The sequence below is a fragment of the Cokeromyces recurvatus genome (genome assembly GCF_025118155.1).
Source record: "Cokeromyces recurvatus strain NRRL 2243 chromosome Unknown BX663scaffold_47, whole genome shotgun sequence".
In the NCBI taxonomy this organism is placed as follows: Eukaryota; Fungi; Mucoromycota; class Mucoromycetes; order Mucorales; family Mucoraceae; genus Cokeromyces; species Cokeromyces recurvatus.
This window is the reverse complement of record NW_026251433.1, coordinates 85,082-97,840: the sequence shown is the minus strand read 5'-3', so window position 1 is coordinate 97,840 and position 12,759 is coordinate 85,082. Positions and strand designations below refer to the sequence as shown.

General features: G+C 31.0%; 5 protein-coding genes across 5 annotated transcripts; 4 read left to right on the top strand and 1 right to left on the bottom strand.

Moving 5' to 3' along the window:
- Nucleotides 1–1,508: 1,508 nt before the first annotated feature.
- Nucleotides 1,509–1,682, top strand: BX663DRAFT_444068 (uncharacterized protein; the record flags this gene model as incomplete). The annotated part of the gene is given in 2 exon segments (XM_051523602.1): nt 1,509–1,620; nt 1,636–1,682. Coding segments are annotated over 2 exon segments (159 nt in total), but the record flags the coding sequence as incomplete, so codon positions are not given.
- Nucleotides 1,683–2,500: 818 nt separating this feature from the next.
- Nucleotides 2,501–4,275, top strand: BX663DRAFT_546793 (uncharacterized protein; the record flags this gene model as incomplete). Its single annotated transcript, XM_051530977.1, has 3 exons — nt 2,501–2,564; nt 2,715–3,308; nt 3,410–4,275. The coding sequence occupies 3 exons, from the start codon at nt 2,501–2,503 to the stop codon at nt 4,117–4,119; spliced, it is 1,368 nt and encodes a 455-aa protein (XP_051377944.1). The 3' UTR covers nt 4,120–4,275.
- Nucleotides 4,245–5,734, bottom strand: BX663DRAFT_526584 (Endonuclease/exonuclease/phosphatase). The gene is made up of 3 exons (XM_051529929.1): nt 5,148–5,734; nt 4,818–5,061; nt 4,245–4,742 (listed from the first exon to the last, which is right to left on the bottom strand). The coding sequence occupies exons 1-3, from the start codon at nt 5,683–5,685 to the stop codon at nt 4,376–4,378; spliced, it is 1,149 nt and encodes a 382-aa protein (XP_051377943.1). The 5' UTR covers nt 5,686–5,734; the 3' UTR covers nt 4,245–4,375.
- A 2,340-nt stretch (nt 5,735–8,074) lies between these two features.
- BX663DRAFT_526583 (general substrate transporter) lies at nt 8,075–10,098 on the top strand. The gene is made up of 5 exons (XM_051529928.1): nt 8,075–8,170; nt 8,246–8,328; nt 8,392–8,739; nt 8,803–9,730; nt 9,788–10,098. Exons 1-5 carry the CDS (start codon nt 8,135–8,137, stop codon nt 9,950–9,952), a joined length of 1,560 nt encoding a protein of 519 aa, XP_051377942.1. The 5' UTR covers nt 8,075–8,134; the 3' UTR covers nt 9,953–10,098.
- A 1,626-nt stretch (nt 10,099–11,724) lies between these two features.
- BX663DRAFT_526581 (uncharacterized protein) lies at nt 11,725–12,580 on the top strand. The gene has a single exon (XM_051529927.1). The coding sequence runs from the start codon at nt 11,792–11,794 to the stop codon at nt 12,425–12,427; it is 636 nt and encodes a 211-aa protein (XP_051377941.1). The 5' UTR covers nt 11,725–11,791; the 3' UTR covers nt 12,428–12,580.
- The last annotated feature ends 179 nt before the right edge of the window (nt 12,581–12,759 follow it).

Here is a 12,759-nt window from a genome sequence, read left to right as displayed (position 1 = left end):
AAACCGTCTTTCTCTAATCCTACTATCCCTAAAAGCGATACAGATATGATGGCGTTTCTCCTTTATTTAATCTAATCCAGTCATCTCTTGTTGGATCTTACTCTAGTTAATGTAGATAAACTAATCAATAATCAAAAGTATTTTTTCCTTGTTACGAATTGTTCAATTATGATTGATGATATTCAAACGTCTATCAGAAATTTATCTAGAAAGAAAGATCCTTATATCGATCATATATGCAGAGAAATGCTATATCCCTTACAAAATAAAATTGCATCTAACCTTTTCATTTTGTTCTAATTATGCTAACAATAATCTTACATTCCAGCTAAGTAGCTTATTACTTAGGTCATACCAATCTATTAAAAAAAGGGGGGGAGAGGGGGAGGAGTCTCTAGAAAATTCACAGTTCTCCTCCAATTAGCCTTACTTCAATTTTACAAAAAATACCCAGATACTGTTTAAAAAAGTTTCTAATAGCAAATAACCCTTTATTAGATATCGCTCAAGTTGGTCTCTAAATTGTATGTGAATCACTTAATAAGGTGTTGTGTCTCTCAGTTCTCTATAATTACTCTTTGACATCAGTATCAAATCCTATCAATGCTTACCTTTTTGGTCATGAAACTCGCTTACGATCCTATTAGTCGTCATTATATTTGAAATACACTTTGAACTACAGCTCTCAACTTGCTTGTTTTCCTCATTCAAAGTATCTTTGATAAAGTTCAAATAGAAGTTATCTTAAACAGCTTATTGTCATATTATTTCCATCCAAATACTGGGGTCCTTCAGGGATCAATTATCTCTTCATTCCTATTCTCTATTTACATCAAAGAATTACTTAAATTATTATGGTAGCAATAGCCTTCTAAGAACTTATCATCCCTTCGACTTGTACAGCTTGTTAACTGTTCACTGTATGCTGATGGTGCTGTACTTATAGATGGACAATACAAGATGACTGAACTTTTATGTATATGTGAGCAGCATAATTATAGTCTTGGGTTTCAATAGAATCCCAATAAATGCGTCATTTTAGATTCTGAGAGTCAATTGTTAACATATAAAATATGTGGTGAATCTCACGCAGAAACAACCTTCTTTTTTTTTTTTTTTTTTTCTATCTCGATATTGCTTTTCGTCCTGGTGGTCATTTCAATCTTCTTAAGCTTCTCTCGAATAATATAAATAATTCTTATCAATGTTAACAAAAACCCTCTTGGTCTATGTATAACCGTCTTTTAGGAACTCACTAAAGCCCCATCATAAAAAAAGTACCTGTCAGAAGCCCACTCTTCAGATACCAAAAAAAATTCAAGTATCTACACTAACAATTCCTACAAAATAATTTGAATAAAATAGGTCTGCTACTCATTCTACACACCTTTTCGTTTGTCAATTAACGATTTCTATAGGCCCGATCCTTTGAATGTCGATAACGTTGGAAGCTTAATGGGTACTTCACTTTTTGTCCTAAACATACTTCTCAGCTTCTCACAAAATAACATGCTATATATTGTTTACAAATAAATAGTAGACTACAAATGCCAGAAACAGTTATCGACCCCCATCTAAACTGCCTTCCATGCAGAAAGCCTCAAACTTCACAATTCATCAGTCCTTGAAAAATAGGATGGTCTAGTATCTGTATCTTACTACACAAACTTGATTACCTTTAACACAATAAGTTGATTCTCTCCCTTCCACATACCATAATATTTCAGCTATAAAATTCTCTTATTCTCAGTTTTCTCCATTCTAATCCTAAAGAAATTTATTTAGTTCCTTTTTTTTTTCCTTAATCGATCCAACTCGGACAAATTTGATATACTAAATAATAATATCTCGTGCTAATTAGGTCTTTAAAATAAAATATTATTCTAAGCGTATTATTATAATTTACTAAAATTGGTAAATAAGCCATCATATAGATGCTGTTTACAAAAAAAAAAAAAAAAAAGGATACTAATTACAACTTTAATAACAAACTTGTGCATATTTAGAATTTATTTATTTTTATTTTTATTTTTTTCAAAATCACATTAAAATGGGCAAGGATTAGACTAAAAATATAAAATAATTGATATAACTGCTTATAGCAAAAGGGCACAAATATATTTTTAATCCCCGCATTTCAGAAAAAGGGGAACTAGGAAATTATCCTTTTTTTTTTCTACATATCAATGATACATGTAACACGAAACTTATTATATTATTAAAAATAGACCTTTGTCCAAAATAAGCTCTATTGCACCTTTCATATTTGCAACAAACTTCGAGAAAGTGACTTCCTCTTCCTCTTTCTGATATAAAATTTATTATGTAGCAAAGTGCACATCATGCCATTCGTCAGATTATTTCCATTATAAAAAAAAAATAGATGCTGATACTTGCTCTTCCTTAATTTAAGACATCAATGTTAGTTTGCAGTGTAACATAAATCAGTCTTTTTTTTTTTTTTTTTTTTTTTTTTTTTTTTTTTTTTTTTTTTTTTAGAATGGGTTCGGGATTCTTTCAGACAATAAAAGGAGTATATAATATTTTCCATAAAAATAAACCAGGTACTTTATACTGTCTTTCAAACTCGTTTATTATATTTCTTTGTTTCTTTCTTTCTCTTTTCTTTCCTCTCTCTCTCTCTCTTTTTTTTTTCTTTTTCTTTTTTCGATTAATGAAATTTACTTTAAAGAAAACAATACTTTTTTGTATAGTTATACATTTTATAAGTCTAACTTATTCACAACAAGCTGGAGTTAGTCAACAACAAGTTAATACAGAAGCATCTCTATCAGCTGCTTCTGATGCAACAACAGCAGCAGCACCTCCACCCGCTGTTTCTAATACAACAACATCAGCTGTTTCTGATGCAACAACAGCAGCACCTCCACCTCCTGCGGTGACTACCTCAAAAGTGGATCCACCCAAAGAAGAAACGACAACAACGACAGAAGCTCAAGCTCAACCACCAAAGACACAAGCTCCTACTCAACCACTCACCACTCAGGCTCCCGTTCAATCAACACGTACTCAAGATCCTATAGTAGCTACGTCATCTAATACACTCGTCTCGGATAGTAACCCACAACCCACAAGCGACTCCTCTGCTGATGTTATTGCGACTTCTAATGTTAATTCATCGACCGGGAAACAAGCAACACAATCTTCAAATAATCAGTCCAGCATTACAAATACAACTAAAGGTTCCTCTACTAATATCAATAACCCTCAACAAGAAAAGGACAATAACACAGAAGATAATCCGAACAAAACTGCTATTATTGCTGGTTCAGTAGTTGGTGGTCTTGGTAAGTGAGAAAAAAAAAAGAGAGAGAGAGAGAGAGAGAAAATGAAAGGTCTTCTTTTTATTATACTAGTTTTTGTTTTAATAATTAATACTTGCGTTTAGTTGGCGTTGCATTGATTGCTGGTATCTTTACATGGTTGAATCGTCGTGGAGGTTGTACGAGTCGTACTCGTCGTCGTGATAGTCCTAATAATTTTGATTCAAATGATGATGATTATGATATAAAGATGACAGAGAATCATAATTTAAGTAATGCTGTTGGCGCAGGAGCAGTAGCGAGTGCTATGCATTCCTCCGAAAACTTATCTTCTACATCACCTTTTCAACATGCTCGTCGATTTGTACCGCCTACTTCTAATCCAAATGGTTATATGAATTTAAATGACGAAGAATATGGATATCATCAAAATGCAAACATGACAGCCTATCAACCTCAATACCAAGATTACAATAATAATAACAATAATAACGTGGCTTATCATGATATCTATAGTCAGCAACAGCAACAACAACAACAACAACAACAACAAGGAACTCTTCCTTCTAATTACAGTCAAGAATATTATGGTCAACAACAAGGACAAGAATATAATATACCTCAACATGATTATATGTCACATGATTATGGCCATCATCCTGTTGAAAGTAATATGATGGGCTCTACTGCTAACTATCAACAATCAGGCACCTATTATAATCATGCCCCTGGATCTAATATAACGTCACCTACACTGACAGCTGCTGTTTCTACCGATGGTCATCATCATGATTTAAAACCGGATCAAATTGAACAAAAACCAAACGTTGCTTAATTTATGCATGTACTTTTTTTTTTCTCTCCCTCTCTTTTTGTAGACATTGTAAAACCCCCTTCTCCTTTTTTTTTTTGATATTTATAACTATTTTCAAAAAAAAAATATATATATATACATGTATGTATATGTATATGTATATGTATATGTATATGTATATGTATATGTATATGTATATGTATATTCATATATTATTTATACACTAATAAATAAATGAAAAATTATTATGTAACTACTTTTTTTTTCTTCTTCTTCCTTAGGCCATTTTCACATCTTTTAGTGTTAAAACTAAAGGTACATGATCACTTGCACCCCATCCTTCATGTCTAATTTCACTTGAAACAACATTATTGATTAGATCAGGTGTAACTGTAAAATAGTCCAATCGCCAACCAATCAGTTTTTCACGACATCTGAAACGATATGAATAATAAGTATAATGTCCTTTTTGGTCAGGATGTAAATGACGCCAAGTATCGATCAAGCCAGGTAAAGAACTATCTTCTGTTGAGGGATTTAAAACTTTATCAAAATCAGTTCTTTCTTCAATTGTGAAACCTGCTGAACGTTGATTTGTATCAGGACGTGCGAGATCATCAGCTGTATGAGCTACATTCAAATCACTATTAAAAAATAAAATAAAGTTGAGTGCATCAATCTACGTTTATATATGCATATATATATATTATGAATCTTACCCTGTCCAGATAACTGCTTTTCCTTCTTTTTGAAGTGAACGAATATATTTTTCCATGTGATCATTAAAGACACGTCTGTCAGGCAAACGAACAAGTTTATCACCTGCATTAGGAACGTAACAACCAATTAAAGTAAAAGCAGGAAATGTTAACGAAATCACTCTTCCACGCGTCTTTTGCTCATAGCCAGGTATTCCATAAGCTACATGTTCTGGCTTGAATTTAGAAAAGATAGCGACTCCAGCTTTTTAAGAAAGAAAAAAAAGAGGGGAGAAGAGGGATTAGCAATCTGTTATATATGTATGTATGTATGCATGTATACTATATTACCATATCCCTTTTTCTCATCAAATGACCAATAACGATATTTGTATACTTTATCATCAACAGCAGTAGACAAAGGGGCGTTGACTTTGGTTTCTTGGAGACATATAATATCAGCATCTTCGGCATCAATATATCTATTGAAGCCCTTTTTGATGCAAGCATTTAAGCCAGCTACATTATAAGAAGCAATTTTAACGGTACCTTCAGGTTTAGATGAAATATTAAATTGAGTAGGAAATGTCATGTTGTTTGGTAATGAAGGATCAAAAGGTTCCCATGTTGAACTCTTTTTTTTCTTGACTGTTGTTACTGTTGTCTTTGTTGTTTTTACTTTTTTAACATCTTTATCGGATCCATCGTCTAGAGATGAAGCGCGTTTATTGCTCACAGCTACTTTTTCTGTTAAATTAACTGTAGTTTTTTTTGCTGTGGACATGTTGAGTTGATTAAAAAATATAGCAGACAAAGAAGATGTCCGAAAATTTTTATGTGTGATTAAAGAAAAAGGACTCAGTCGTCGTGCTCGTAAAAAAAAATTCATAATAACGCGTTCAAAGATAATTTTATTTATAGTAGAAAAAAAAAAAAAAGATCTATAGGCATGAGATAATAGCTGGAGTAAATGGAAATTTGTATGGTTTTGAAGGAAAGAATTACGTAATGTAGCAGTAGATAGTTGTCCGTTATTGTCACAATTAAAATAGCATGGACATGAACGACAATTTTCTTGACAAGTTAAAAAATAGTGAGAAAGTGATGTTTTATATGTGTATAATATTGGCTAATATTTATGAATTCTTATTGTCGCCTATTGAAGCTATTTTAAGTCAATCATCTCTTTATACAGGAGATATTTATATTAATAAGTTCCAACCATCTGAGTCTATTCTATTCTAAATGTTCTTTTGTTTACTAGTAAAATTTCTTTAGGTTAACAAGCATACATGCTTCTTCAATTTAGAACCCCTTTATAGATATATGTATATATATGTATATAGATATATATCTTTATCTTGAACCATAGTATTCTTTGATCAGCTTGAGAGATGATTGTATAGCCACTAATGACTTTATTATATCTACAGAACTGCAGTCAACTTTACAGCTACAGATTTTCGGTAGAACTTTGTATTATGTCAATAGAGAGTCACAACATTATGTTGTGGTGGTGGTGCGAGAAGGAGGAGGAAGGCTAAATATAATTGCGGACAATTTATTTAATTTTATACTATCCGCAACAATAAGAATGGACTACTCACTAATGAGACACTGGCTGGTTCAAAACCCTTCATTTTGCAATTTTCTTATCAGAAACAATACGAATCTCATTGCCTTGAATGCATTATATACAAATATAGTTTTTTTTTTTTTCTTAATATGTATTTGAAAATACTATATAGCAAATTAAGCGAACCAAAAAAAAAGAATATATGGGGATTAACAAAGAAAAATCGAGATTATTTTGACTTATTCACTTTACAAAAGAAACAAGTTGTAGCTAAAAGAAGTCGGTTCTTTAACATGAATAATAGTGTAGGCCTTTATTTATTTTTTTGGAACATGACATGATATTCTTTTTACTGAAATAAATGCACCCTTCTTGTAATCCCTGTAATTGAATCAAGTTATACAGTTTAATAAAACCGGGGGAACATCATACAACGAGCACCGCCACGCATCTTGTAATATTCTAATTCTAAATGAGTAGAAAACAGCCCCTTAGTAGTAGCACTATTTTTGAGGAAAAGCAGAAGAATGCGGCGTATTTGATATTGTAGCATAGTATACTGATCATTCAACTAGGCTACAAGTCATTCTTTCCTTCCCCCCCCTTCTTTCTTATAATAAATCTAGTAGTTTATATTATCATGTCAAATAACGTTGTTATGTACATCTCCTGCATAAAAGATGGTTGATTTAGATCCATCCTAATTTAAAACAACGACAACGACTTTTATTAAACGAATGATTTTGTCCCCACATAGAATTTATGGTAAGACATTCTCCAATTTGTTAATTTATGTGGGGAAGAAAGCGGGAAGAGAAAAGAAACTATTTATCATGTATACACTTTGTTACACGGAATACCGATGATTTGAAAAATAGTAACAAAAGAGAAATATTCTGCTTTATTGCAAACTGATCTTTTTTTGTTTAAATAGATAAATAAAATAATAAATAAGTAGAAGGTAAAGTACAATATCCTTCTTTTTTATTCTGATAATAATAAAAAAAAAAAGAGAAACGAGACTCAATGTAATACAGAAATGACTACTATAACTACTTCTACTACTTCTACTACTTGCTATCGTACAAGAGAAATGGATATGTGTATAATAATAATAACAATATGACTAGATTGTGTAACTGACATGTTTATTTCAATAGGTTATCAAGTGGTCAATAATGAAGATGAGAGATTCCTGTATGCATATTTATGTGGAATAGTAAAATTCTAACCTGTTAAAAAAAGAAAAAGAATCATAAATATATTTAACAATAGACAGGAATTTATTTATTTATTCTTGTGGAACTTTTTAATATTTTCTCACAAGAAGATCATTTTTCTTAAGGGGAAAAGCAGTAAGTTTTTTTTTTTTTTGTACTTCTTTGATTACTTAATCACTGTCATCTTCTGTACATGAAATTTTCCAGTCCAATACAATTTTACATTATACAAATCACATGGAAGGACTTCAAGGCTTAAGTAATACTTCCTATTTGATGAATGTGTACTCCATTCCCTGAATTTAGTATTTTGAGAGGAGGTAAATAAAGGTAAAAAAAATAAAAAATTAAAAAAATTAAAAATTAAAAAAAAAAAAATATATATATATATATATAATAAAAGACAAAATTTGATTTCATTAATTTAGCCTTTTCTTTCTTTCTTTTTTTTTTTTCTTACCTTTTTTCTTACATTTTTTTTATTCTTTTTATTATTATTATTATTTGATCTTATCTTTAATTTTAAAGTAATAATCGTCAATATGGGTTATTTGACGAGACTCACATCAAATGTCTATGTAAATATTAAATATATCATGATTTATAAAGTATTTATTTACATGTTTATATATATATATTTGTATACTTATTAGGCAATTGGCGCATTTGCCGCTATTGCAGGTATCATGTTTGGTTTTGATATTGGCTCAAACTCAGGCGTTATTGGTACCATTCAGTAAGTAGTTTTTTTATACCTTTTTTTTTAAAAAAAAAATCTGGTATTCATTATGATTTGTAGATATAAAGATTATTTTCATGATCCTGGTTCAGTGTTACAAGGTGGTATAAATGGTTCTCTTTCAGCTGGTTGCTTTGTGGGCGCTTTAATTGCTGGTTTCTTTGCTGATAAATATTCTCGTAAATATACTTTAATTGGTGCATCGGTTATCTTTATTATAGGTTCAGTTTTTCAAGCTGCAAGTAATGGTGTTGCATTACTCTGTGTAGGTCGTGTCTTGAATGGTATTTCAGTAGGTATTACTTCAATGGTTGTTCCTCTTTATCAATCCGAAATTGCACCAAAAGAAATTCGTGGTCGTATAGTTGCTGTTCAACAATGGGCTATCACTTGGGGTATTATGATTTCGTAAGTTGATGGATGGATTGATTATTATTATTATCATAGTAACTTATATTAATTTAAATCAAGTTTTTGGATTCAATATGGCTGTCAATTTATTAAAAATACAGCTGCCTTTCGTATTCCATGGGGTGTTCAAGCTGTGCCTGCTATCATCCTTACTTTAGGTATGTGGGCTTTTCCTTTCTCTCCTCGTTGGTTAGCTAGCAAAGGACGAGTAGAGGAAGCTTTAAAAGTGATTGCTGATATTCATGGTAATGGTGATATTCATCATCCTCGAGTTCAACTTGAAATGGAGGAAATCAATGCTACGATTCATTTTGATAAAGAAATCGCTTCTCATAGTTATGCTGATTTATTGAAGCCAGGTATGTTCTATCGTGTCTCCCTTGGTGTATGTCTTCAAGTTTGGCAGCAATTGACGGGTATGAATATTATTATGTTTTATGTCGTCTTTTTATTTCAACAAGCTGGTATTGGTGATTCACAAGAGGCTGTACTCGTTTCTTCTGGTGTTTCCTATGTTGTAAATGTTGTCATGACTATTCCTGCTATTCTTTATGTCGACAGATGGGGGCGTCGTCCGACTATGATAGTGGGTGCTTTACTGATGTCTGTTTTCTTATGGGTTGTAGGCGGTGTCCTATCTACAGGTCAATGGGCTATTAACCCTCAAGATGGTAAATGGCAAGTATTGATTAGTAAATCAAAGGCAGATGGAGTTGTAGCTTGTATTTATCTCTTTGTTGCTTGTTTTGCTACTACCTGGGGCCCCTTAGGTTGGATTTATCCTGCTGAAATTTATCCTCTTCGTGTTCGTGCCAAGGCTGTTTCCTTGTCGACTGCTTCAAATTGGTTATTCAATTGGGTTTTGAATTTTGTTGTTCCCTTATTAATGGAACGTATTCGATATGGTCTTTATTTCCTTTTTGCCGCCTTTAACTTTTTAATGGCTCTTCATGTCTTTATTGCCTATCCTGAAACTAAAGGTTATACGGTAAATAGGAAAAAAAAAAGAGAATATAATATGAGTTTAATTATTATTCTTTTTTAGCTTGAAGAAATGGATATTGTTTTCGAACACAATCCTCGTAAAAAGATTCCTCATGAAGTCATAGAAAAGTGGATTGCAGAAAAAGGTCTTCGTCGTGAAGAAGACGCCAATTCTGGAATATTCACTGAAAAAAAGGAAAATCTTTCTCATGCAGAATCTGCTTAAATGAATTTATATAAATATATATCATTATTTTTTTTATTTTTATTTTTATTTTTTTCTTTCCATTACTTTAATAATTCATAGTTTATATTATAATGTTTAACAAAACAAATAAAAAAAAAGACATGTATAAAATACTTGACTTTATCGCAATAAAAGGTCTTTATGTTATTCTATTCCTATTCTATCAACTGACTATTCTGATAATAACATTTTATATGTATACATCTGTCTCTTAGAATAATGTAATTTTTCTTTTTTTTTTTTTAGAATATATTTTGTTGTTATCACTTTAGGCAAAAAAGTATTGACATTTATATAAAGAGGTATTGTCGTAACAGTCATGGAGCTGCCTGTTTATCAATTTATGTGAAAGAGAGAGTCGATTTAAGCTAGAGTTTTGTTCAAGCTGCTAGTACACATTGTCAGGAATGACAAGATTCAATGTAATCAGAAGTTATTAACGTAGCTATGTCTTTTACCTATTTGGAATACAACAGCAACAACTGCCTTTCAATTCATAAAGAAATGATATAATTTCTCTATGCAATACATAACGAAAACTAGCTGCTACATTTTCACACATAACATATTATTTCTGAAAAAAAAAACTATCTATTCTTCTTGCGCAAACTATCTGGCAATTTATACTTTTCTTGTGGTTAATAGATGATAAAGATTCTTTATTTCATTGGTGTTGTGTTAGATGTTGACCTCTTGATAATATATATTATCAACAAGCATGATCGGGGGGTATTGTGTTTGATAGACTGCTTATTTAATAAGAGTTTTATTTAGAGGCTTTACATTTAACAATTCATGTTTGACGTGATGATATCGTTTAATACAATATTATTGTGTAATGAATATTTGATATTTATGTAAAAGCCACAGTAATAAGGGTTCTGGGTGTTCAAAGCATTTATTCTTCATCCACGACCAATTTAATAAGCTTAAAAACTGATAAAAATTGACTCAACTAATGAAGAAACTACTCTATATGAGAACAAAACAAAAATTGTTGATTTTAAAAAATTGATATTTAGTTCTTCTTTGATCTTGGCGCTGCTAAATTTTGTGTACCTGAATCTCTAGACCAATCAATAATGACTCGGCTAAATTATTACCGAAAGGAAAACATAACATGGATAGTTTATAAAAGGCAATATTTTGGAGATAATGATCCCACTTACAAGTTATTGGATTAATAACTCATATATCTTGTCTTCTGTACACTATATGGGTTATCATCTCAATCTTGGCGTTCTTCAAAAGACGGCCAATTTTCCTAGCTTTGTCAGTGAACTATCAAGCGCAAAGTGATATCTTCATAGTCTCTTCAAGTTACGCGATAGTGTCTCATACATTTGAAACAGCTTAATAACTTCCAAGAAATTCATTGAAACTTCTTCAACCATTCTGGTGTCCCTCTCTCTCTCTCTCTTCAAACTTGGTTCACCCCTCCAAAAATCAAAAACGATTGTCCCCTCTCTGTATTCACCATTTTAAATCCATCTTTATCAAACACATGTATGAAAGGATGATGATGAAATATTTTTTCTAAACACTTTATCTTGTATATTTCACCAAAAAAAAAAAAAAAAAAAAAAAAAAAAAGACATCATTTTGAGTTTCTGAAATTAAAAATGACTATGGTCAAAATACTATAGTATTATTGGCTATTTAAACAACAATGACAGCAATAATAACACCTTTTTTTTTTTTTCAACAATCATTGTCGTAATATAAATAGAAATTTCTTCCTGTAATATAAAGTATTCCCTTGTCTCTCTCTCTCTTTTTAATTTAATTTAATTTTTTTCCCCTCTAATAACAATAACAATGGTATCAGCAACTTCAGAAACATCAACAACAACATATAAATCATTTATAAAACCTATCAAATTTTGGCAAAAATCTGAAAGGGGCTCCTCTATTGATGAACTTATCAAAAGAGACTATTGTGAAGAAGAGGATAAGAATAAACAAGTTGCTAAAAAAAAGCTTTTGCCTTCTGCCTCTTCTTTTAGTTTTGCAAAGAAGAAGTCTGCTATTGTAGCATTAAAGGAATCAGGTGAAACAGAGGTCTACAAGTTATCTACGATTGATGATACAACTGGATTATACATACCCCCTTCACCCACATTAGAAAGTAAAAGGGATCATTGGGTTGAAATAAATGAAGAAGATATCATGGATTTTTATTTACCAATGAATTCAGAATGTCTTACAAGTCACGTTAATGAAAGGCATGAATTTTATACGCCTTCCTCATATGTCAAATGTCAACCTTATATTTTTTATGGTAGTGTCCCTACTACAAAGAAGGATAATGATGATGATGATGATAATAATAATACCATGATGAACTCTTCTACTCTATCAAGTGTCCCATCTTTAGTAGACGATGAAACATTAGAAGATCTAACGTCTGTTCCATCCTATAGGTCCAATACTACTATTACAAATTCCAACTAATTAACAAACAAGCTTACTTACTTACTTACATACTTAATAATAATCTTAATAATAATTTATCTAAATTTTTCCTAGTATGACACCTATTTTTTTTTAAGGTTATACTTTATAATAATAAATGACATAGTGTTAAAAAAAAATAAAAGAATTAGAACATCAATGATAAGAAGAAGAAGAAGAAGAAGAAGCATTATATGATGATGATGATTTTTCATATTAAAAAGTAATGGTGTAAATATATCATTTTTACTATTTATAGAACTGCAATAGTAACTGTTGCGTAGAAATAAGAATCTGAGTTTGTAATGGTCGTTCTCCTCCTCCTATAATGA